We start from the raw sequence: 26,504 nt of genomic DNA on the forward strand, positions 1-26,504 counted from the left end.
AACCCAGGTACCAACTTTTTTGAAGTAAAGAACAAAACAAAAGATACAGACAGCTAAAGCAAATTTTATTTTTGGTGTAAATTGTGTAAAGCATGTCAGTATTTCTCTCAAGGTGAAAAGTTGTAAAAGAGTCGTCTGCTACCATGTAGTCCCGTTTTTCATTGGTCCGAAAGCTTAGTATCTGAATGATGATTGGTTAAATGAGTTTTGGATAAATTGACACCAATCACAGGAGTGAACTGAAACAGGTTTCCTACCGGATATGTCGTATAGGGTCACATGGTACTCTTTCCCGCCGATTTCAGACAGCTTTGTGAAAGTAACGCGTTGGATGATATTAAAATCCTTCTGCAAAATTTGATCTGCTTCTCATCAAATTTTCAACATGCCACCAAGGGATTACGCCGCCGAAAAAGGCAAGTTTGTCGAACAGTTGAACATTCATTTATTGTGTGCGTTTGCTGTGTAAAAGGATGGCTAATTAGTCTGCAGTCGCTCGCTGTTCGTGTGGCAGTCACTGAGACATCTGACATGTCACATGGAATGAGTGACACGAAGCGTGGATTGCAGAAGCAAACAACTTTAGTTGACGGTGTATTTCATTTATAAGTCCACATGGGGTGTTTTTTCTCGGAATAGCTTTGGTCTTATACTCTCTGTGATCACCATTTCGTCCACGTACTCTTAGAAAACCGATCGCGTTTAATAATGTTCACCACTTCAAATCGGAACTTTTGCTGAGCACTAAGAAACTAAAGTTCAGATTCATCATTATCACTATTAGTATTAATGATCATCATCCGTCACGTTGTGTTGTAGTTGAATATAAAGATGCTAACACGTCCAAACTTCACACGTGCTTGCAGGACTTTGTTTAACATGACAGACCATTGATTTTGTGTTTTATTTTCCTTATTTATGCAGAATTGATCAGATCATTACCCTAGAAGTACAAGTACAATTCTACAAAGTACGATTATTATTATTTAAACAACAAAAATTGGGAGGGGGGGGGGGAGTGTTGGCACATTCCAGGTGCCATTTTCATAGTGGCCAAGAAATAACATGTTTTTGCCAGGAAAGTGAGCAAGCAGCTTTGTCCTACTACACACTCCTACTCCTAAAGCCCTGTCCAGACTTGGCCGCCGTTTTACGCTCTATGCGCCGCAGGCCGTTTTGTGCGTCGCGCGGGATTTGCCGAGTGGCCACACATCGACGATTCTTTTCACAACGCGGTATCAGTGCAGCGGGTCACCTGACAAGAAGGTTCAGTTGAATTCGACTGCCGCGCCGCGAGCAGCTGACGTCATCGCTCTGGTTTGCTCTGATTGGTCAAATTTCCGTCGTTCTATGCCTGTGTCATAGAAATTAGAACACGCGCTATTCTTCTGCAAATAACGCTTCGCGATCGTTGCACGACGCGGTGCGCCCAACGGGGCCGTTTTGAGCATAAGTCAAATGTGGACAGGGTCGGCCGGGAGTGTCTGGACGGGCCTTAAGGATCATTCTGGTCAAGATTCAAATTTGCATAGGAAAACATGACAGCTGTGGATGATCGCGACGCGGAATTCAGTGATCTGCATCTAAATTTAAGGTCATGGGTGATGCAAAATGTTATCCATTCCAACAATTCACACACCTTTTCTTTTTCGACTTTTGCCTTTGTAGCATCTGATTCTGAGTCGTCAAGACTCCTATATGGTAACATCTGTGTGAGCACCATAAAATATTTTAAAGCGTGTTTTTTTCTTGTGATTTCAGACAAGGTCACTTCATTCCTCCGGGAGTACTATCTTGACAGCGACGATGGCAAGGGGAAAAACTTTGTTTATGGACAGCAGCTGGTGAGAAAGTTTCCATAGGGCAAAAAAAAAAAAAGGTGTGGTTAAGGTAACATAGCCAAACAAAAATAGGGTAGGAAGGTAGGCAATCACATGTTTTTTTTAAACTTTTTTTTTCTGATGTGTACAAATTAAACCTACTTGACAGGGAAATAAGTGTGCGACTCGGGCGCTTTCGCTTTCATTGTGTTTTCTGCACTCGTTTTTTTTTTTTACAAATGTACTAAAAAGTTATAGGGTTGGCCCCTAAAATTAAAAATAGGGTAGGTCGGGTTACCGTAACCACACCTATTTTTTTTTTAGGCCTAGTGTAAAATCATGGTGTAGATCTTCACTTACTCGGAATTGAATGTACAAGTTATTAATCCAACCCTGTACGTTCTCATGGTTAATGTTAATTGAAATATGGAATAGCATTAACAGTAAATTGAGTAATGAAAGTAAGTTGGTTTAAGTCCTGTAAGTGTTATTCACTTATTGTAAACGTGTTTTATGCATGAGCTTAGAATTCATGTTGCTGAGCAACTTGATGAGTGTTATTATTGTTGAATAATAATTGTTACTTGTCAGATTGTTGTACAGATCTCTTAATCTTAGTTTTGTATTTTGTCGTGGCTCTGTTGTTTCATACAGGTCTAAAATGGCCTTTTGTAATTGAGAAGACTTTAAATCAAAATTTCAGAAGTTTTATGGTGTTACTCTTGTACATATTGCAATCAGGTATCTCAACTATTTTCTATGTCCTTTTCAGTCAAAATTGGCACATCGAGAGCAAGTGTCACTCACCGTCGACCTTGACCATGTGCAAGATTATGACCCTGACCTTGGCGATGCAATAGTAGAGAACACAAAACGCTATGTGTCACTTTTCAGCGATGCAGTTCAAGACCTCCTGCCAGACTACAAACAGAAAGAGGTAAGGCCAAAAAAATAAAATAGTCTGTTTACGGTATCCCGACCGACCCTATTTTTTCGCGCGACCCTAGACTTTTTTTTGGCATTTGGGGGGAAAAGAAAAAAAGGTCTTTGTTTTTTGGCAAAATAACTGAAAAATATGGTTTTTTGGGAGAGAAAAAAAAATCCCGACCTACCGACCCTATTTTTTTTGCCTATGTTACCTTAAACAGACTTTGGGGGGGGGGGGGGGGGGGGGGGCCTAAACAAAAACACAGCTTTGCCCTTTCCAATTTTTGAAGTTATGCTGTCTGCAACATGTTGTTTGCTGTGTTTTAATTTTTTTTTACGTTATTCATTTCTGTTTCTGCAATGGTGATGTTCAAAGTACGTGTCAGCTTATTCGTCAGGGCTAACTCAATAGACGAATTCTGAAAATAACTCCGGAGCACCAATGTTTGTCAGAGTAGACGCAAGGGTATTCACTCTTCCACACACTATACAAACCCGACATGACTTTTTTTTCGAAAATCGTCTGTTGTTGATAGTATTTTTTTCCTGGAGAATACTTTTAAGATTGAACATGTTTGTATTGCTTTTGTTTTGCACATTTGTTTTCCCAGTCTGTGGTATTTGATTGTTAATAAGGCCCCCCCAAAAAAAATTGTCTGTTTCTGGTAACATGGCTAAAAAAAATAGGGTCGGTAGGTCGGGATTTTTTTTTATTTAATTTTTTTAATATTTTTTTTTACCCCAAATGTAGACCAATAAAACTAACTTTAAAAATCGCGCAAAGAGACTGGATTCACTATACATTGAGACAAGACACTCAACACATTTACAAATCGTCAGCGGACTTTCGTTTTCACACGTTTTTGTTGTTCATTTTCTCACCCTGTCCTTTACCACCAAAAAAAACCAAAAACATTTTGAGTGTGCAAAAAAAAGTTTAGGGTCGGCGCCGAAATTTAGGGTCGGTCGGGTGACCAGAAACAGACAATTTTTTTTTTTTGCCTAACAGTATCAAGTCATAATTAGTGTTCTGATAAATTGCTCCTTTCTCTGCATCAGTGCATGTTGTGTAATAAAATAGCAGGGATTAGCTTGGGCGTCGGTCATCGGTCTTTTGCCATGTTAAATTCGGAAAAGACCGACACACATGGGTCTCAATCCGTCAACTGACCGATAGACATGCAGCAAGAGTCGGTCAGCTCGTCTTATTTTTGTCTGCTGTCTTTTTTTTTTTTTTTTTTTTCCTTCCTTACTTAATTGAAATGAATATGGTTATTGTGTCCTCAGACCTTGTAACCCTGTATTCCTCTTCATGTCAGACCATTGGAAAAACAAGAAAATGAAGAATTGAATTGAATTTTCCTCTCATTTGTACATTGTAAACAACTCTCAGAAGTTTCTCCTCACTATCGTAATGCACAATTGCGGCAGTCCCATGGTGGAAGGAACGGTGTTTTTTTCTTGACTGATTGGTTTGCAAAATGATTGATTCATAGCTGAGTCAGTCAATCAATGGACCTCTGGTGGACAAAACCCAAGCCAATCCCTGAAATAGGATCGTTAATTCGTCTTGAAACTTAATTGCTTGTTGATGTTGTGTGCACAGATTGTGTTCAAAGACACGCTAGATGTCTACATAGAACACAGACTGCTGATGGAGCAAAAGAACCACCCCGATGGACAGGAGGTCACACGAGATCCACGCAACAAGTATCCCTCTGAGCTCATGAGGCGATTGTAAGTACGCAGTGATGAGATTCTTCCTCCTTTTGTTTTGTTAATGTTATGAAGCAGTAAACAGCATTGTGGTCGTGTGTTAATCATAAAAAAAAATTTCAGCCATAAATGAGAAAAAAATCTATGAAAATCTTAATTTTAAGCTTTTCCTTTTTTTTTCTCAGCCATAGATGTGAACATATCTATGCAATTCTTAATTTTAAGCTTTTCACACACACACACACACACACACACCCCCCTTCCCTTCCCTTTCTCCCTTATGGTCAATTATCCTTCTTATTGGAGATACATTTACCCATACTAACTGGTAAGCAGAAAATGGTACTTTTTGTAGGTTTCATCAATGAACTGTGTCTGTAGCTAGGCTCTGACTTCCTTCTATCTTGTTTGTTGTTGTTGTTGTTGTTCAATGGCCTGTTGCAAGGTTATTTTATTGTGTGACTACAACAGTAAATGGGTTTTTTTTAGATGTAGATGCTTGTTTGGTCACAATGTGTAACAGGGGATGTTAAGATCTAAGGCCAAAAAAAAAATAGGTCTGTTTACGGTAACATAGGCCAAAAAAAATAGGGTCGGTAGGTCGGGATTTTTTATTTTTTTTTTTTTCCCCAAAAAAACATTTTTTTACGTTATTTTGCCAAAAAAAACAAGATTTTTTTTTTTTTTTTTCCAAATGCCAAAAAAAAGTCTAGGGTCGCGCGAAAAAACTAGGGTAGGTCGGGTTACCGTAACCACACCTTTTTTTGAGTCACTTGAGAAAAAGTGACTCTATGTAATCGGTCAGTGTTAGTCTGTCCGGCCGGCCGGCCGGCCGTCCGTAGACACCACCTTAACGTTGGACTTTTCTCGGAAACTATCAAAGCGATCCGGCTCATATTTTGTTTAGTCGTGACCTCCAATGACCTCTACACTTTAACGATGGTTTCGTTGACCTTTGACCTTTTTCAAGGTCACAGGTCAGCGTCAAAGGAAAAATTAGACATTTTATATCTTTGACAAAGTTCATCGGATGTGATTGAAACTTTGTAGGATTATTCTTTACATCAAAGTATTTACATCTGTAGCCTTTTACGAACGTTATCAGAAAAACAAGGGAGATAACTAGCCTTTTCTGTTCGGCAACACACAACTTAACGTTGGGCTTTTCTCGGAAACTATAAAAGTGACCGGGCTCAAATTTTATGTGAACGTGACTCCCAGTGACCTCTACACTTTGACGTCTGCTTTGGTGACCTTTGACCTTTTTCAAGGTCACAGGTCAGCGTCAAAGGAAAAAAATTGAAATATCATATCTCTGAAACTATTCATCGGATTTGATTCAAACTTTATAGGATTATTCTTTACATCAAATTATTTACATCTGTATTGTGTTGTGAATAGCAATTTCTTCCTGTCCATCTGATGCCTCATATAATATTCAGAACTGCGAAAGTGACTCGATCGAGCGTTTGCTCTTCTTGTTTTTTTTGGCCTAACGTGAATTGCACTGTTTCCACATGTTTGGTGCATTCACATGCTTTTCGTGGAGGAATGGGTATATGTTGGTTGCCATCATCTTGAAGTCATTCCGTACAGGTCCAGTGATGGCGCTAGTATTTTTTCAAACTGGTACGCAAACTTTCAGATGCAAACAGTCAATAAAAAAACATTGGAACCAGTAAGCAGACCTGTTTACCCTTACGATTTTGGCGTAATTTATTACGATTTTCTGAAAAAAATACGCCATTCCGCTATCCGTGTCAAGACTACGATTTTCATAAATAAAAAAATGTAAAAAAAAAAAAAAAATTTAATTTTTTTTTTTATCTATTCACATGTTTGGCATTGTTTTTTTCAATGGCAAAATGGGGTGAAAAAGCACATGACTGACCAGAGATCATGTCTGTCTGATGAGACGCTGGAGAGCCTTATTCTAGTGGTGAAGTCTCGCCCTCACTCATTCGGCAAGCGCAAGTACAGTAGAGAAGCGCTTGACACACTGAAAAAGGCCTACTACGAGCAAAAGAAAAAGAATCAGTGATGCATGTGCTTTTGATGTGATCTTCTTTGAAATTATGATGACTACAAAAACTGACTGATGTGTGAATGATGGATATATGTGCATGATTGCGTTTCGCAGACACAGTTGTCATGTGCGTTGTAATTGCCGACGAATGCTGGATGATTACTATTTTTGTGCCAGGATTACTATTTTTGGGGCTGAGCATTACTCCAAAACACTTATGGGGGTAAACAGGTCTGAGTAAGAGTCCAACTCAAGAGTACTGGTTTTGTTGTTTTACCAGCAAAAAAACCCAGTAGTTCTAAAAATCAACCGGTAGGTCATACCAGCAGCCAATTTTGTTCCGGTATTTTCTCACTTCAACTGGTAATTACTGGCCAATACTGAGTTCATTAGAGTGCATTGAGAGCAGCTTTTGAGTGTGTTTTTCTGGGATATCAATTTTTTATACTCTTTTCAGCGAGTTGTACTTCAAAGCCCCCAGCACCATAAAGCACGCTGCGATTCGCGAGGTAAAGGCGGAGAGCATTGGTCACCTGGTCTGTGTCAAGGGCATCGTCACCAGGGCCACGGAAGTCAAACCCATGATGACCGTCGCCACGTACACCTGTGACACCTGTGGCAACGAGACCTATCAGCCGGTAAGTTTGCTTGTTTTAGTGGGTGAGAGATGCGGTACAGTGGAACCCCTTTTAAGACCCCCCAATTTAAGACTCCCTCCTTTTTAAGACCCTATTTTCTGAGACTTTCTGTTCATAACCTCTTGAAAATGTACCCCCATTTTAAGACTCCCGCCTGAATAGCGGGGTGAAAATGGACCGAGTGCATATCTCTTACCAGTTCGCTCCCTTACCCATCGTAAGCAAGCTTACGATGCCCCGCCCCCTGTAGTTTTCCACTGTCCAATTATCTAATTATCGAGAAAAAAAATTGGTTATTTTACATTGGATGGGTCGGACAGTGGATAAACTCGTATGTTAGACACACTTTATGACAGAAACTAGCTGGGTTTTTGTTATAAGTTAGTTATAGGAATGCATTATTAGGCGAAACAAAAATATTAGTCTGTTAACGGTAACATAGGGAAAAAAAATAGGGTCGGTAGGTCGAGATTTGTTAAAAAAAAAAATTTTAAGTTATTTTGCCAAAAAAACAGACTTTTTTTTTTTTTTTTTTTTTTTTCCAAATGCCAAAAAAAAAGTCTAGGGTCGCGCGAAAAAATAGGGTCGATCTGGATACCGTAAACAGACTATTTTTTGTTGTTTGCCTTAGGCATGCGTATGTCATGAAACGTCCAACTTTGAAATTTGGGTGGGGGTATTCAGGTGACAATAACTTTTTTGTTTATCAGCAAAACTCAATAAAACTTTGCTATGTTATGTAAAATGAATGCCAAAACAGACTAATTAGCAGCATATCTAAAATAAACTGAACACAAAAAAAATGTCTTCTTTGTGTTTGTCGCGTGTTCCAAAAAATGGGCGTACAAATTTCAACAAAAATCATGTTGTCACCCCCATAACCTTTTTTACCTTTAAAGATAGCACAATTCTCTTTGCAAATATGAAAAGCTTATTCATTTTCCTTTCATTTGATATATAACTTTCTATATTTCATTTAGTGGTAAGGCGTCCACCCCGTGATCGTGAGGTCGTGGGTTCGAACCCCGGCCGGGTCATACCTAAGACTTTAAAATTGGCAATCTAGTGGCTGCTCCGCCTGGCGTCTGGCATTATGGGGTTAGTGCTAGGACTGGTTGGTCTGGTGTCAGAATAATGTGACTGGGTGAGACATGAAGCCTGTGCTGCGACTTCTGTCTTGTGTGTGGCGCACGTTATATGTCAAAGCAGCACCGCCCTGATATGGCCCTTCGTGGTCGGCTGGGCGTTAAACAAACAAACAAACAAATTTAGAATATGACCCCAGATAGCCACTCGGCAAGTAGGCACCAACAGCACTGTAAAATATGCCCTAAAACCCCTGAACTGGTAAGAGATATGGAAAAGATCCTGTAATCCATGTCAGAGTTCGGTGGGTTATAGAAACACGAAAATACCCAGCATGCTTCCCCGAAATTGGCGTATGCAGCCGGAATGGCGGGGTAAAAACGGTCATGCACGTAAAAATCCACTCATGCAAAAACATGAGTGAACGTGGGAGTTTCAGCCCATGAACAAAGAAGATCAAGTCAGTGTGACCTCGATTCTGACACAGGAGATTGCTGAGTTTTTTTTTTATCACAAGCCAACTGCTCTGTTTTCAGATCGGTTCCACCGCCTTCATGCCGCTCCTGATGTGTCCCAGCCAGGTGTGCACCACTAACCGCTCAGGTGGGCGGCTCTACCTGCAGACACGTGGGTCCAAGTTCGTCAAGTTTCAGGAGATCAAGATTCAGGAACATGTGAGTTTGCTGTTACTCTCTGTGTCTTCACATTTTTTTTATTTACTCCCTTTCAATGTTTTGTTTAAGAAAATGTCAGTTGATCATTATTTATTTGTTTAGCTTTTTTTTTTTTTTTTTAGGCACGTGTGTGCTGTGTGTCACTTTCGTTGTCTGAAAGTTGCATATATCTCTTTTACTATTTTTGTAGGAACATGTGAGTTGGGTGTCACTTTTAGTGTCTCTGTCATATTCCTTGCATTTTATTAGGTTTGTTTTTAATGTTTTATCTTCTAAGGAATACATGTGAGGTAGGAAAACATGTGAGGTGTTTAGTCTGTTACGCGTGTGTTTTTATAAAAGTGCAGCAGTTATTATTGGTTGCGTTAATGTGTATAACTGAACACTGTGTGGTGGCTTCTCGTTTCAACGATGTCATGTTTTTGTTCTGTTGTTCTTGCTTTGCTAGTTCTGCAGTAGCATTGGCTCATAGCTGTTGCAGTTAGTTCATGTAACTCTTTTATTCTGACAGCATCCAGATGACATGTTGGTGCAATTACTTGGGGGTGGAACATGGATACCGTCTCTGAGTCTGCACATAAAGTTGACTTGTGCCCGGCCCGGATTCGAACCCTGGACCCTCGGTTCACAAGTCCTGTGCTCTACCATTTGAGCTACCTAATTATCATCTTTGTTGCTGATGTTTTTTGCAGAGTGATCAGGTTCCAGTGGGCAACATTCCTCGTTCCATGACAGTGATGTGTCGCGGTGAGGTGACTCGTCTTGCCCAGCCAGGAGACCATATCAGCATCGTTGGTGTATCCTTGTCCAAACTGTCTGCATGAATTGCGTTCTTAGTTACATTGTCATACAGTAAGTAGTATAATAATAATGAACACTTAATAATTGCTTCTTCTCACCGGAGCTTACGGCGGTGTACAATAGCAAGTTAAACAAACACACGCACACACAATACAGTTCATAAGTAAATAACAAGTGATGGCGCAAGTATTTTTTCAAACCGGTATGCAGACTTTTATGATGCAACCATTCCAGAAAAAAACAGCAAGGCTGGTCCTTGGAACCAGTAAGAGTCCAACTCGGAGTAATGGTTTTATTGTTTTACCAGCAAAAAAAAGCAGTAGTTCTAAAAATCAACCGGTAGGTCATACCGGCAGCCAATTTTTGTCCGGTATTTTCTCATTTCAACCAGTAAACGCCAATACTGAATAACCCTAATATGTAACTATCCTACTCAACACTCACAGGGTATGTCATCTGTCTTGTTCCCAAACTTCAGTCATTGACATATACTTTTTTATTTGAACCATTAGTCTGACCCAAGGGCAGTTGACAGTCCAATAGTTTTAGCATGTTGGATGTCTTCTGACCATCAATTTTCTACCAAGCAGTGGAAGCTAGGACATTTTGACCTGTACGGTTTTTTTTTACAGTGTATTATGAAATAGTGTTTATATTTGTACCTGGTATGGATAGGAAGATGAAAGAATGTTAAATCATGTATTGTTTGTCGTAATTTTGAGAATATTTATCATGGAGAATGATTTACTTAGTCTCAAGCACAAAAACGCTGGAGGTACGCCAAAATTCCAGGACGACGACGAAGTTGATTGTTTTTAAAGTCTTATGTTGGCCTTGACTGGTGTCAGATCTTTCTGCCTATGCTGAAGCAGGGATTCCGACAGATGACTCAGGGACTGATGTCTGACACTATTCTGGAGGCTCATGTAAGTAGTGGAGATCCACCCGTCTATGCTGTGTTTGCTAAGGCCTAAAAAAAAAATAGGTGTGGTTACGGTAACCCGACCTACCCTATTTTTAGGGGCCGACCCTATGACTTTTTATTACATTTGTCAACAACAAAAAAAAGAGTGCAGAAAACGCAATGAAAGCGAAATCGCCCGAGTCGCACATTTATTTCCCTGTCAAGTAGGTTTAATTTGTACACATTAGAAAAATCTCAACATTTTAAATCGCCAGCCGGACGAGTAACTTGAAGAAAGTCTCTTGCCCATCAGAAATGTGGCTGGCCCGGTACATACCACTACCACAGTTGCTGCATCTGCAGTGTTTACATGGCTTTGAATCTCGATATTACAACCAATAGTGTTGCATTTGATCTGAATGCTCACTGACCAGCCGGGCGAGTTGCCAGGCGGTTTTTACTAGCCCGGCGGATTTTTTACTCGCCCCGGGCGGCCAATTTGGCCATCCCTGTGTGGGTAAGTTTGATATGCAGGCGTACTTTCCTCCTTCTTTCTTTGTGTAAATAGAGAAACTGGGGGTTTGAATTGCCTTTTTGATAATGATGACTAGTGTGTTGATTCAGAAGTTTGTATGATGTTTCTTTGATTGATGTGCAAGTTTGACTGGATTTGATTTTGTCCATTCTATCCAGTTTCTGTGGAGAGAATCTGAAGTTTCAAAGAATTTGAACTAGATACTGGTGACAAATGTGTGAATCAGGGGAAAGGGATTTCAAAATCCAGGGGTGGGATTTCTTCCGTCCCTGACGGATTTTCGTCCCAGGAAGAATTGTAAATTTTTTTCAGGTAAAAAAGTTTTTTTTATTTTTTATTTTTTTTACCTTAGAGGGGCACGGGTAGCTCAGGTGGTAGAGCACTGGACTTGTGATCGAAAGGTCGCTGGTTCGAATCCGGGCCGGGATGGACACAGGTCAACCTTATGTGCAGACCCAGAGACGGTATCCACCTCCCTCCCCCGTGTCACCACAGTGGCACGTAAAAGACCTCGGTCATTCTGCCATAAGTGCAGATGACTGATAACACCTAAACACGCATACACCTGTGTATCTCATCTAAAGTCGGGTTAAACCCCGGGAACGTGCCCCTAATGGCTTTTTTGCTCATCTGGTATTTCCATGACATGTCTGGTTGCTGTCCACAGCGCATCACCAAGATGAACAAGACGGAGGACGACGAACTGGACACAGAGGGGCTGACCGAGGCTGAACTCAGACAGGTGGCAGGTCAGTGACTTTTAAATGTCTCCCCCGAAATCGGCGTATGCTGCCTGAATGGCGGGGTAAAAACGGTCATACACGTAAAAATCCACTCGTGCTAAAAACGTGTGTGACCGTGGGAGTCTAAGCCCATGAACGAAGAAGAAGAAGAAAGTGACTTTTAAAAATAAATTAGGGGTTGATCGGTGGAGCGTCTTTTTAATTGTGTGGGAATGGAGGCTTTGCCACAGATGTCGTTTGCCAATGACGGACAGCGAAACGCAAACAAATTTGTTTCAAATCGCAGAAAACTTGGCTGTCATTTCGGCAGGGCCTCCCTGCTAACACTAACACTAATGACTGCTTAATTGTGTCCATATTTGTTTTTGGAGTCTGTAAATTTGCAAAAGAAAAACATATCCGACCGACATCCTTGTCAATGCCCTCACTCTTCTAAGGCCAAAAAACAAAATAGGTGTGGTTACGGTAACATAGCCAAAAAAAATAGGGTAGGTAGGCAATCACTTTTGTTTGTTTTTTTACTTTTTTTTCTAATGTGTACAAATTAAACCTACTTGACAGGGAAATAAGTGTGCGACTCGGGCGCTTTCGCTTTCATTGCGTTTTTTGCACTCGTTTTTGTTTTTTATTTTTTTTGTTTTGACAAATGTAATAAAAAAAGTTATAGGATCGGCCCCTAAAAATAGGGTAGGTCGGGTTACCGTAACCACACCTATTTTTTTTGTAGGCCCAATGAGCATTTGTAACAATGTTTCCACTTGTTCATTGCAGAGGACGACTTCTACGACAAGCTGGCGAGCAGCATTGCACCCGAGATCTACGGTCACGAGGACGTGAAGAAAGCACTGCTTCTTCTGCTTGTGGGTGGGGTGGACAAGTCCCCTAAAGGCATGAAGATCAGAGGTTCGTTGCACTTTTGGAGAGTTGGATTGTATTAGCATGGGTGGGATTCTTCCGGTATATGCCAGAAATCCGGATTTGATTATGGCCTCTCTTTTTTCTTCTCTTTTTGTTGTTGTTCGGTTGAGGTTCAGGATTCATGACATTTTTCAGTCCCACAGTAATCATGCTTGTCGGGTGTTAAGAATCTCCAATTTGAAAATGGGAAAACATAGCAATAGTTGTCAGTCAAGGTCGGTGACCTTGGGAGTCGGGTCACTTGTATGCTCAATAGTTGTCAGTCAAGGTCGGTGACCTTGGGAGTCGGGTCACTTGTATGCTAACTAGCAAAGTTAAGTATTTCTATACTAATTTTTGCATCTTAGCTGACTTTGTTCAGGGCTATTTTTGTAGGTTCACATTAATTTTCTGTTTGATGCCAAGAAATCATCTTTGCCTTAGCGTGCGCACATACCCTGAAGTTGTTCCTTTTCCTTTTGAGCTGTGAATAGGTTCGCTTTGACTAAAAACTGCTATTTTGTGACAAATGTTCCGGCGATTTTAATTAAATGTGTGCTATTTGCAGGTAACATCAACATTTGTCTGATGGGAGATCCTGGCGTGGCCAAGTCGCAGCTCTTGTCTTACATTGATCGTCTGGCACACAGAAGTGAGTACTTCTACAACTTCTCAAAATAGAGTTACAGTACTTTCGGGACTATAAGGCTCAACTTTTACCCCTGCGGCCTATTGACCGGTATCGCCTTTTGTATGGCCAAAGAAAAGGGTATAGATGTACCCACATTGCTGTAAATGGTCCATCTCTAGTGATACGCATGTTTCTGCCTCTATGACCTTGACAAAGTTTTCTCTCGGACATCAAAGGCGTCTGTGTCATAGTTAAAACTCGGTCATTGACCTGGGATCAGAAGGTCAGTGTCCGTAAACTAGGACAGGCAGCTGCATCTCACCGCACATTGGGGAGAAAAACGCGTATTTCCACTCTGTGTACTTCCTTTGACTTGCAGCCTAAACACCGGAAGCCCCTATTGTGCGGTTTTTTTCACATTGTAAACTCAAAATTGGGGTTTGCTTATACAACAAAGTGACTTGTAGTCCAGAAAATACGGTAGTCTCAAAGCTATTGTCTGCAATGAGTGATTTTTTTTTCCTTCGTCAGAAATGCAATTTTTCTTTCTATTGGACGAATTTCATCTTGTCATTTGTTCGTTGTTTTCAGTTTTTTTGGTGAAGTTGGAAAAGTTTTAATTTCGGTTCCGGTTATTTTCAGGGTCCAAGCATGTCATTGCGATATAGCCGAATTTGCGAGTTAGTGGAACGTGATAGAATTTCCCGGTATTGTTATTTTATTTAATACTTAACCAGAGAAGTGACCACTACCTCAAGTTCACATTTGTCATCTTTCTTCTCCCCAGGCCAGTACACCACGGGCCGAGGTTCGTCGGGCGTGGGTCTGACAGCTGCGGTCATGAAGGATCCATTGACAGGGGAGATGATGCTGGAAGGTGGCGCCCTCGTGCTGGCCGATCGTGGCGTCTGCTGCATTGATGAGTTCGACAAGATGATGGACACAGACCGCACAGCCATCCACGAAGTGATGGAGCAGCAGACCATCTCTATCGCAAAGGTATGTTTACATTAGAAACCGATTTGCGCAGTGACGTAGTGGAGTGGATAAGACATCGACCTCCTAATCGGAAGGTCGTAAGTTCAAATCCCTGCCGCGGCCGCCTGGTAGGTTAAGGTTTTTTTTTTCTTCTGATTTTCCAAGGTCAACTTATGTGCTGATCTGCTAGTGACTTAACCCCCTTCGTGTGTACACGCAAGCACAAGACCAAGTGCGCACAGAAAAGATCCTGTAATCCACGTCAGAGTTCGGTGGGTTAGAGAAACACGGAAATACCCAGCATGCTTCCCTCGAAATCGGCGTATGCTGCCTGAATGGCTGTGTAAAAATCCACTCATGCAAAAACATGAGTGAACATGGGAGTTTCAGCCCATGAACGAAGAAGAAAAGATTTAGATACAGTGGAACCCCCCTTTTAAGACCTCCACCAATCTGAGAAAGTCGGGTCATAGAAAGGAGGGAATCTTAAAATGAAGGTAAAGTACAGAAGTTACGAACAGAAAATCTGAGAAATCAGGGTCTTAAAAGGGAGGGAGTCTTAAAAAGGAGGTTCCACTGTATGATCATGGATTGATGGATTATTTCTGTTTTTGTCTGGAAATGGGAGCGCAGTGGGATTGTGATTTTGAACTATTTATGTGGGTGGTTTTTTTTTTAAGGGTTTCAAATTACCTGCAGATTCTGACCAAAAAGTCCTACACACAGGTATAGGTAGCTAAGGTGGTAGAGCACAGGTCTTTTGATCCGCATGTCATTTGTTCAAATCCTGGCCGGGACGGACACAGATCCAGTTTGTGTGCAGACTGGGATATCCATGTCTCACCCCTGTGTCACCTGAGTGGCATGTTAAAGACCTATGTCATTCTGCCTGAAGTGCATTTGGCTGATCGCAACTAATTGTGACCCTCCACCACGGAATGAGTCGCATGTCACCTTTGCATGATTTTCATATTTTACATTTTCATAAAGAGTTTTTTATGCTCTGTCCAGTGCTGAAAACCGTTTTAGAAAAGAGCAACAACTGTTAGCCTGTGACTAAGGTGACCCTCACACTGTTACCAGACACTCCCCGGACTTATATTAAGCCCAGCGCAGAACCGCGCGAGGTGACATGCGACTCATTTCGTGGTGGAGGGTCACAATTGACATAGATAGGGGTAGCTCGACTCTTGATGCTGCTAGCTTTCCACTGGGAGGAAGCGACAGAATTTCCAAGCGATATTTACGGGATGAAAATGAACAATCTTGCTCCTTGCAAGTTTTGCAGAATATGCAACACGAGGCTTTTGTTTCTCCTTTTTTTATTTTCTGTTTTGTTTTTGTGTAATTTTTTTGGTCCTCCCTGAGAGAAATGCAAAACCACATCCTGGGTTTTTTTCAGGCTGGAATCATGACAAGCCTGAACGCCCGAGTGTCGATTCTGGCGGCCGCCAACCCTGCGTATGGTCGCTACAACCCCAAGAAGACGGTTGAACAGAACATCCAGCTGCCAGCCGCCCTCCTGTCTCGATTCGACATCCTGTGGCTCATCCAAGATAAAGCTGATCGCGAGAATGATCTGAGGTATGGGTTTTGAAATTATGTATTTTCTTTTGCTGTTGTTAAAGCATTTCAAAGGAAGAGTGATTAGTTATTGTAACATTTGCTGTCCGTTTCCGATTCTTTTTAATTATTTTTAATTGGCGTAGAGGCGCGTCCCCCGGGTGGTGGATGGGGGAGCCTTCTCTTCTAACTTCTGAGAGAAGGTCGCATCACTCTCGATGCCGTGAACCTAATTAGGATCTTTTTCTTGTTTCTTCTCTATTTCTGCCTCCCCAAAGTCCTTTTACTTTCCTTTTCTCACCCATAAAATTCTTCACTTATTACCCTTGTTAAGTGGTTCTTGTATAGAATATAGTCAATGTTTGTACAGATTTTAGTCAAGCAGTATGTAAGAAATGTTTAGTCCTTTGTACTGGAAACTTGCATTCTCCCAGTAAGGTCATATATTGTACTACGTTGCAAGCCCCTGGAGCAATTTTTTGATTAGTGCTTTTGTGAACAAGAAACACTTAACAAGTGGCTCTATCCCATCTCCCCCCTTTCCCCTATCCCATCTCCCCCCTTTCCCTCGTCGCGATATAACCTTCGTGGTTGAAAACGACGTTAAACACCAAATAAAGTAAAGTAAAGTAAATTATTTTTAAATTTTTAATGTTTTTTGTTTTTTTTAAATTAATTGTGATGTGAAAAGCAAAATCCTCAAATAGCGTTTATGCTTTTATTTTTAACAATGCATGATCTCATGCCCGATTCAGCAATTACGAAATAATGAGGCCCAGTTTGAATTACCTCAGACTATAAACAAAATGGTGACTTTATCAAACAGTAGTTGTACATTTGACTACACAATGTTGTTTCAGATGATAAACATAATGGTGACTATACAGGCATGGGAATTGTCCGCCGAAAGGCAAATTTCCGCCGAAATTGTTTTTAGTACCGCTGAAAAAGCAAAAAGTGTCTGCTGAAAAAATAAATGGGGGAAGCAAAACTGGTTCTAAAAACTGAATGTAAAGGCTCAGATGACACCAAATTGCACCATTTGGGTTTTTGGAGACAAAAATTTGGGGGGGGGGGGGGGGCATGCCCAGGACCCCTCTAGTTGGGCTAGGCACTTCTCATCGTTGACTTTGCTATAACTTAAACAATTTCAACCTTTTTTACTTTTTTCAATTCCCATGCCTGCTATATCAAACAGTAGTTGTACATGTTAAGTACTACACAATGATGGTTGTTTCAGGCTGGCCCAGCATATCACGTACGTCCATCAGCACAACGTCCACCCTCCTCTGCAGTTCACTCCCCTCGACATGAAGCTTATGAGGTTTGTATTCGGGGTGTGTTGTATTTTGTAAAAGAAAAATTGGAAAAAAAGAGTCAAACAAAAAGATAATTATAACTATTGAAAAAAAAATTGGAGTGCTTGAGAATAACACTTAGTCTCACGGGGGAATCTGGTTGCTTAGTTAGTAGAGCACTTGACTTTTTTTAACCTCGGATCCATGTCCCACCCCTGTGTCACCGCTGTGGCATGCAAAAGACCAGAGCTGCCAACTGAACTGTTTCCCTTTCAGCGTAGAATGCTAGGTTGTAGCAGGAATTGTTACCCCAAGCAAACAATTGCTAACGCTCAAACCATTACAAGCATGCAACAATGTTCTTTGTTGTGACCCCTGGTGTTCATTTCTGCTTCTCGCTCTGTGTTGGCAGTGCTCACTTGCGCAGTTTTTCATGGGCTCTCCTCCTTCCGTAGTAATTAGTAACACAAGACCAGTTTTTTCAGAAAGGTGGTCCATGGAACTCGTGGTTGCACTTAGGATTTTGTGAAATCATGAAGTTACCTGCTAACATTAGCTAACAATGGTACCAAGTTGAAGTTACCTGCTAACATTAGCGAACAATGGTACCAAGTTGAAGTGTGTTAACGTGTGTTTGTCTGTTTGTGTGCACATCTGTAGACCCATGCTGGCTGATGGTGTCAGATTTGGGGGGAAATAAATGTGCAAGAACAAACTGGTTTCATCCCATCTCTGAGACCTTTGTTACTTATGGGGGTTTCATGATGGATTTACCAAACATTTAAAAAAAAAAGCCTTTTTGTACTTGCATTAAAAACAAACCTGCATCATGATTTCTTTTGACCATAGGAACAATTCTTTTGTTCCATACCTTTAATTCTGAAAATGTTAACTTTCATGGCAATGTGACGAATTTGTGGCCCCACCCCCTCCCCTCCAAATCCTAGCAACATCTCTCATACTGTGCAGCACCCTGGATTTGTAATGCTTTCCTGAAAATGTAAACTTTCATGGCAATGCAGGCCTGAAAGTCCAAAATATGATGTACTCGCCTTTGGCTAGTGATTCTGAAAATTTACTAGCCAGAGAGCAAACTTTACTAGCCAAACCAACAATTTGTTTCAGCAACTTTACTCGCATTTGGCGAGTAGATGAACATTTGTACTCGCCAGTTACATGTTTCTACTCGCCATGGCGAGTATAATACTCACCACTTTGTATGGGTGGCCGAGTGGTAACGCACTTGCCTCGGAAGCGAGAGGTTGCGAGTTCGACCCTGGGTCAGGGCGTTAGCAATTTTCTCCCCCCTTTCCTAACCTTGGTGGTGGGTTCAAGTGCTAGTCTTTCGGATGAGACGAAAAACCAAGGTCCCTTCGTGTACACTACATTGGGGTGTGCACGTTAAAGATCCCACGATTGACAAAAGGGTCTTTCCTGGCAAAATTGTATAGGCATAGATAAAAAATGTCCACCAAAATACCCGTGTGACTTGGAATAATAGGCCGTGAAAAGTAGGATATGCGCCAAAATGGCTGCGATCTGCTGGTCGATGTGAATGCGTGATGTATTGTGTAAAAAATTCCATCTCACACGGCATAAATAGATCCCTGCGCCTTGAGTCCGAGTCTGGAGATACGCGCGCGATATAAGACTTCATATAAAAAACACTTTCAGGGCTGCAATGTGACAATGTTGTGCCCCTTTCTCTCTCAACATCTCTCATACTGTCCAGCATCCTGGATTTTTAACGTTCACTTAAAATGCTATCCCTATCTCTCTGCAGGCGTTACATTGCCCTGTGTCAGAAGAAAGAGCCAACAGTGCCGGAAGGCCTGGCGGACTACATCACAGGGGCGTACGTAGAGATGCGAAAAGAGGCGCGCAACAACAAGGACATGACCTTCACCAGTCCCAGGACCCTGCTGGCCATTCTGCGTCTGGCTACTGCTCTGGTCAGTTGAGTCTTATATTCATTGTGTGTATTGACAGTATTACAGGGTGACCCCCCAAAATGCAACCCATTAGATTGCGACTAACTGCCACATGTGTTCAGAAAATGATTCATGTTTGGTGTATATCAGCAAGAGATGTGGGATGATACTTTCACAAAGATTCAAGTATGTATGCAGGGCTGACACCTTTCCGGTTGTAGCCAGAAATCCGATTTTTGAAAATTTTAAAAACCGGAAAAGCTGGTTTATTTTTTTAATTTTTACATTTAGTCAAGTTTTGACGAAATGTTTTAACATAGAGGGGGAATCGAGACGAGGGTCGTGGTGTGTGTGTGTGTCTGTGTGTGTGTAGAGCGATTCAGACTAAACTACTGAACCGATCTTTATGAAATTTGACATGAGAGTTCCTGGGAATGATATCCCCGGACGTTTTTTTTTATTTTTTCGATTAATACCTTTGATGACGTCATATCCGGCTTTTTGTAAAAGTTGAGGCGGCACTGTCACACCCTCATTTTTTAATCAAATTGATTGAAATTTTAGCAAAGCAATCTTCGACGAAGGCCGGACTTTGGTATTGCATTTGAGCGTGGTGGCTTAAAAACTAATGAATGATTGTGGTCATTAAAATCGGAAACTTGTAATTAAACGAAGGGAGCTCAGTTTCAGTGGTACTAGCCGCTGATGAGGGCAGATATTTGAAGTACAAACGCTTCTGGCATTTTTCTGGCACCAATTTTCGTTTCAGCGGCATGTTGCGAAGGGAGGCAACTTTCAACCGGCTTGGAGCATTCAGAGGAGCTCTTCTCTATAAAAAGCACATAATGTCTCCCCAAGTTTTGCATACTTGGAGAGACACATCGCTTCGCAAAACATCGATAAAATATCAAATCAAACCACAGTAAATTGGAAAGTACTGACAATGTCTGGATCAAATGAAAGCCTAATTGGACAATGACCGCTTGGTGACAAAAACAATAGGACATGTATCATCTTGCTTAAGGACTGGGTGGCCGAGTGGTAACGCACTTGCGCTCGGAAGCGAGAGGTTGCAAGTTCGACCCTGGGTCAAGGTGTTAGCAATTTTCTCCCCCCTTTCCTAACCTAGGTGGTGGGTTCAAGTGCTAGTCTTTCGGATGAGACGAAAAACCGAGGTCCCTTCGTGTACACTACATTGGGGTGTGCACGTTAAAGATCCCACGATTGACAAAAGGTTCTTTCCTGGCAAAATTGTATAGGCATAGATAAAAATGTCCACCAAAATACCCGTGTGACTTGGAATAATAGGCCGTGAAAAGTAGGATATGCGCCGAAATGGCTGCGATCTGCTGGTCGATGTGAATGCGTGATGTATTGTGTAAAAAAAATTCCATCTCACACGGCATAAATATAAATTGCATAAAAATAAAAATAAAAACAATAAATAAATCCCTGCGCTTAGAACTGTACCCACGGGATACTTGGATATAAGCCTCATATTGATTGATTGCTTGAAAAATGTATGGGACATTTGGAAAAAATATCCGTGTATGTCCGATGTGGATGTGAGCCCCTGCCAGGAGAGGCTGTTCTTTGCCTCCACAAGTTACAAAAAAGCCTCAGCTTCTGGGGGGCGTTGCCACCCAGACCCCCCTAGCACCCAACCAGGGGCCCGGTGGACCCTGGCCTTTCAGGTTTTTGACTTGGCAGCCCTGTGTATGTCAAGTGGTTTGATTTTAGTGGGTTGCATTTTTGGGGGTCAGTCTAGTTTAGAATCGTGTGAAGTACACACCAGTTTACTAACAAAAAGATACTTCATACTCGAGCTGTCTCGTAATGTTGTTTCTTTCTTTCTTTGGTGTTTAACGTCGTTTTCAACCACGAAAGCGACGGGTAATGTTGTTTAGCGACAGCAGTTGGTAAAGACCGTAAACCTATTTCAAAATATAGAAAATGTCACCGTTATTTCAGCTACAATGCAGACGCCAATGCATGCCTTAAATTTTGAAAGAATGTCATAGTTTTCGTGGCCATGTATAAAAGTAAATTCTAGTAATGTCTCTTTATTACATGGGCTCACAGCTACAATGCAATGGTACAGGGATTTTTTTTATTTATTTATTTTTTAAATATCATATACATGTAACCCCAATCCTGTCCTTAAGAGGCCAACAATATGTATGCCTGTAGGACATTAATATATCCTGAAGAAGAAGACACAGGGATCTGTTCATTCACATTCCATTTCCGTTCTTTTAGATTTCACCTTGTAAGATAACCAAGTCAAGTCAAGTCAATATTTTTTTTTCTTAAACCTAGGGTTACATGAATTCAACCAAAAAACATTACAACAAACACGACTAAAAAGATATGTATCAATGAGACACAACACTTCAAATTAACCGGAAATAAATCAAGCTTAATTCATAACTAAATAGTAATCATACATTTTTTAACAGGACTGTATTTGTTTCTGTTTCCAAAGTGGCAGGTTAATACAAATTACAAGTTACTGCTACGAGTTAAAATAAAGTGTTTGAAGACAACCTGAAGAGGTATGAAAACCTACTGACAACCTCATCAGGCTGCGTACTGGCCACAACAGGCCCAATGCTCACATGAACCAAAAGTTCAAGCTGGCGCATCACCAACCTATGCCTGCGGTCAAGAAGACCAAACAGCGGAACACATCTTACAGCGATGTCCCTTACTAGATGAGGAACAAAAAGAAGTGTGGCCGTCACCAACTCCCTTGCAGACCAGACAGGAGTTGGAGAAAACGACAACATTTATCACCAGTGCTGGACTGATCGTGTAACCTCGGCGAACGCCAAGAAGAAGAAGAAGATACTACTGACTGACGGAGAAATGAAAATACAATGGAACCCCCTTTTAAAGACCCCGTATTTATTTAGTTTAAAGACCCTGTTTTCTCAGATTTTCTGTTCATAACCTGTAATGTTCTCCCTTTTTGAGACTCCCTCCATTTTAAGACCTCATTTTCTCAAATTTTTTTAGGTCAACAAGGGGGGTTCCACTGTCCAGGCTTCGTACAGGTGCCTAAAATCCTTTAAAGTGCTAGGATTGGAAGGGGTCAATTTCAAGGCACTGAAAGTCCTTGAAAACTTGCCACGGTCCTTGGGAGTCCTTTCAAACCCAAATGTTGCTGGCTGACTACAGAGCAATCACCCGCAGTAGAGATTTGCAAGGTTTCATTATTATAAATTCCGCAAGGCAAAAGTTAAAACTAATTAAGCTACAGTCCCTTCAATCATTGAACTCTGTGTGTGGGGGGACCACAAAAAGTGTCATTTTGATGCCCCTCACACTTAATCGTGATGATCTGTGTCCTTGAAAAATCTGAGAAATTAGGACACAAAATCTGCACGAACCCTGACTGTAGTAAACTGTTTGTTGCATTAACTCACCATCTTTAGATATCAAATAACCAAAGGGAAGTAATCGCTCTTTATGCATACGACATGTGTAATAGAGTAAGCGAGAGTTGTACGGAACCTTATCTCCTGGCACCTGAGAGAATAACAAGCATTGAAATGAACAAGCGACTTTCATCCTCAAAAAAAGGATGATCACCGCAAGCTCATATGCTCATCATTCTCTAACACCTACGTACACAGTCATATACAAGAACCAGCTTTTATTCTCGACCGGACATAGTCCTTAGATCAAGACTGGTTTAAACAGAACAAACACCATCTTTAGGTCAGTGTTATTGGAAGTATGATAAGTGTGCTTGTTATTACATACGTGAACCTATGGTTTATGTGTGTTATCCTTTCGTCCAATTGTTGTTATAATCGTTTACAGGCAGGCAGGCAGGCAGGGTGTGCCGAAGAAAATTTTCCATTTTTATGTAACATTTTAATGGACAATAAAGTGTTGTTATTGTTATCTTCTTTCACTTGCCAACAGGCTCGCCTGCGACTGGTGGAGATGGTGGAGAAGGATGACGTGAACGAAGCCATGAGACTGATGGAGATGTCTCGCGATTCCCTCAACTCTCACCAAGACGGACAGAACAGGTTGGTCATACGGACATTTTTGTGTGGGGATAAAAAAAAATGTGGATTGTAGAGGGGTTTTAATGCTTGCCCATTTTTTGTGAATGCAAATAGTAAAGACATTAAAAAAACAAGTCGTGTAAGGCGAAAATACAATATTTAGTCAAGTAGCTGTCGAACTCACAGAATGAAACTGAACGCAACGCAACGCAGCAAGACCGTATACTCGTAGCATCGTCACTCCACCGCCCGTGGCAAAGGCAGTGCCCGTGGAATTGACAAGAAGAGCGGGATATTCGTTGCGCTGAGAAGGATAGCACGCTTTTCTGTACCTCTCTTCGTTTTAACTTTCTGAGCGTGTTTTTAATCCAAACATATCATATCTATATATTTTTGGAATCAGGAACCGACAAGGAATAAGATGAAAGTGTTTTTAAATTGATTTCGAAAAAAAAATGTTGATAATAATTTTTATATATTTAATTTTCAGAGCTTGTTGTTAATCCGAATATAACATATTTATATGTTTTTGGAATCAGCAAATGATGGAGAATAAGATAAACGTAAATTTGGATCGTTTTATAAATTTTTATTTTTTTTTACAATTTTCAGATTTTTAATGACCTAAGTCATTAATTAATTTTTAAGCCACCAAGCTGAAATGCAATACCGAACCCCGGGCTTCGTCGAAGATTACTTGACCAAAATTTCAATCAATTTGGTTGAAAAATGAGGGCGTGACAGTGCCGCCTCAACTTTCACGAAAAGCCGGATATGACGTCATCAAAGACATTTATCAAAAAAATGAAAAAAACGTTCGGGGATTTCATACCCAGGAACTCTCATGTCAAATTTCATAAAGATCGGTCCAGTAGTTTAGTCTGAATCGCTCTACACACACACACACACACACACACGCACACACATACACCATACCCTCGTTTCGATTCCCCCTCGATGTTAAAATATTTAGTCAAAACTTGACTAAATATAAAAAAGATCAAGTGCTTGGGGTTTTTTTTTTCATTTTTTTTAAATTTTTTTTATTGTTCATTATCTAAAAAGTACTTTAAACTTGAACAATTGGGAGTCGGTGACGGTTACAAAATTAATTCAGATACAAAATTCAGACTGGGCAGAAAAAACCCAGGAAAACTGCAGTTTTTAAATTGTGCAGAGCTATCAAACTGTTATACTTTCAGCAAAGCCGTCTACGTTTTAAGGCTACTCTGTTACGCCAAGCTTAAAATCACTAAAATGGTTTTAAATTTTTTTTTAAATGTTTTAAATCCTGTGCGTGTAGTGTTTTGACCATGGTTTTGTGATTCAGAGTGGTGCATTATGTTTGTGTTTGTTGTATTTGAGTGTTAATTATGTGTGTGTTTGTTTTTGTTGTAAAACTTCTTTTTTTTATCTTGTTGAGCATTTGTAACTTTTGCTTTTTTTTCCTCCAGGGTTCACAATGTGACGGACCAGATTTACGCAGTGATTCGTGAAATGGCGCCGGAGAAGGGAGGCAAGTCAATCAAGATGAGCGACGTCATGGAACAGTGCACGTCCAAAGGCTTCAAGCCCGACCAGATTGACGAGTGTATCGAGGAGTACGAAGAACTCAACGTATGGCAGGCCAACACCGCCAAAACACGCCTCACTTTCATCTAACATGGACATTTCCCAGTGCAGGTCCAAAGGCTTCAAACCCAACCAGATTGACGAGTGTATCGAGGAGTACGAAGAACTCAACGTATGGCAGGCCAACACTGCCAAACACGCCTCACTTTCATCTAACATGGAAATTCTTTCAGAATGCAGAAGAACAGGACGACTGACGAGAGTTACTAATTTTTTATTCAGGATGGAACCTCTTGCGTGCTTGGACATTTTCATCAAAAGAGGGCATTTAAAAATAAGGGAGAAGACCAGAGGCTCGTTTGCGCCTTGTTTATAATTTGCCAGAGTTGTTTTCTCTCTCAGTATGGATGAAATCATCCAGAAAAAAAATAGAGTAGGTTGAAATAGATCCCTGTCGTCAAATTTGCCCGAAGTGTTTCCATTGACGGTATTGACAGAAAATCACCTGGCATAGAAGTCGAGTTGGTTAGAATAGGTTGAAGTGAAGTGTTTCATTCTGGAGTTATCCCCCTTGCACCACAAATGGTGATGACCCTTTACACCCTGTGTCTGAAAACGGAGGGGTTTTGCAGCCAGCGCAGTGAAGATAAAGAGGGAAAATTTTCTCAGCTCGCGCGGCAGCAAGCTGGATGTCTCTAGACTGTTTAAAGCTGTCATGGTCAGTGGTATGGGCAAGCTGGATGTCTCTAGACTGTTTAAAGCTGTCATGGTCAGTGGTATGGGCAAGCTGGATGTCTCAAGACTGTTTAAAGCTGTCATGGGCAAGCAGGATATCTCTAGACTGTTTAAAGCTGTCATGGTCAGTGGTATGGGCAAGCGGGATACTTTAATGGGTGTAACTCCATCCTATAATAAATTAATATTGAGTGAAGGTGCTTGTTTTTGAAAGTGTCGTGGCTTTGAATTGTATCCATTCCTCTGACAACTTTGCAGAAAAGACAAATAACAGAAAAGACGCCTTACCTGTAAAATAGCTTGGTCCTTGTGTATGTGGTTGCGATCTGAACAGTGCAGATTTTTTGGGATGGAGTGAATCATTTGACTGGTTAATTGTAACTTCCTAAAAAAATTTAACGCCTCCTTCCAGATAAAGAGATGTTTCTATTTTTTGGGTCGATCATGTTAAGACTGTGTATATATATATATGCCCAAAATCTTTAGAATCCTTTCTCTTTGGGTTTTTTCATGATGTAACTCCCATGAAATTGTAATTGTTATCATTGCGACATTTTTTGTAACCATTTTCAGCCTTAAGACAAAATGTTTATGCCGATTGTGGTTGAAAAGGTTAGGATGAGAATTCTGTGTGAATAATGCTATGATGTATTCTTTTTTCATGATGTGAATAAGTAATAAAGTGTCAAAGTTATTCTTACTTCAGATGAGTTTTGTCGGTTGTGTGACCTGCAAAGAGGACGGCGAATGAATTAATTTACAGATTGAATTCACAGATTGACCGACCACAATGGAAAATGTGCTTAACACTTTCTACCCCACCTATGTTGACCAAGTTTTTTTTAGCCGAGACTAGCTGTGCTACAGCAGGTCACTCAGAATTTTAGTAACTGTGTAGTAACTGTATCAACACGCTGGAATGCAGGCGTTGCAGGAAGCGACTGAAGGTAACAGTCTGAGCAGATATATCCGTACCTGGTCAGATAGAGCCATATGAGTGGGTACGG

At 40.9% G+C, this 26,504-nt stretch overlaps 1 protein-coding gene across 1 annotated transcript; it reads left to right on the forward strand.

Annotated features, from left to right (window-relative positions):
* Positions 1-288: 288 nt before the first annotated feature.
* LOC138945316 (DNA replication licensing factor mcm7-like) lies at positions 289-26,197 on the forward strand. Its single transcript, XM_070316732.1, has 17 exons — positions 289-416; positions 1,762-1,844; positions 2,593-2,757; positions 4,354-4,484; positions 6,947-7,127; positions 8,750-8,887; positions 9,580-9,684; positions 10,537-10,614; positions 11,795-11,876; positions 12,642-12,773; positions 13,336-13,419; positions 14,186-14,397; positions 15,779-15,960; positions 17,180-17,263; positions 19,021-19,189; positions 23,102-23,211; positions 24,645-26,197. Exons 1-17 carry the CDS (start codon positions 386-388, stop codon positions 24,850-24,852), a joined length of 2,175 nt encoding a protein of 724 aa, XP_070172833.1. The 5' UTR covers positions 289-385; the 3' UTR covers positions 24,853-26,197.
* Positions 26,198-26,504: the final 307 nt, after the last annotated feature.

This window comes from Littorina saxatilis, linkage group LG13 (assembly GCF_037325665.1).
Source record: "Littorina saxatilis isolate snail1 linkage group LG13, US_GU_Lsax_2.0, whole genome shotgun sequence".
Lineage (NCBI taxonomy): Eukaryota > Metazoa > Mollusca > Gastropoda > Littorinimorpha > Littorinidae > Littorina > Littorina saxatilis.

Excerpts from the sequence above, each read along its gene's own strand:
- LOC138945316 (XM_070316732.1), top strand. The coding sequence starts at position 386 with ATGCCACCAAGGGATTACGCCGCCGAAAAAG. Across the intron at positions 7,128-8,749 it reads GCAACGAGACCTATCAGCCG|ATCGGTTCCACCGCCTTCAT; the intron begins GTAAGTTTGCTT and ends CTCTGTTTTCAG. Across the intron at positions 23,212-24,644 it reads CACCAAGACGGACAGAACAG|GGTTCACAATGTGACGGACC; the intron begins GTTGGTCATACG and ends TTTTTCCTCCAG.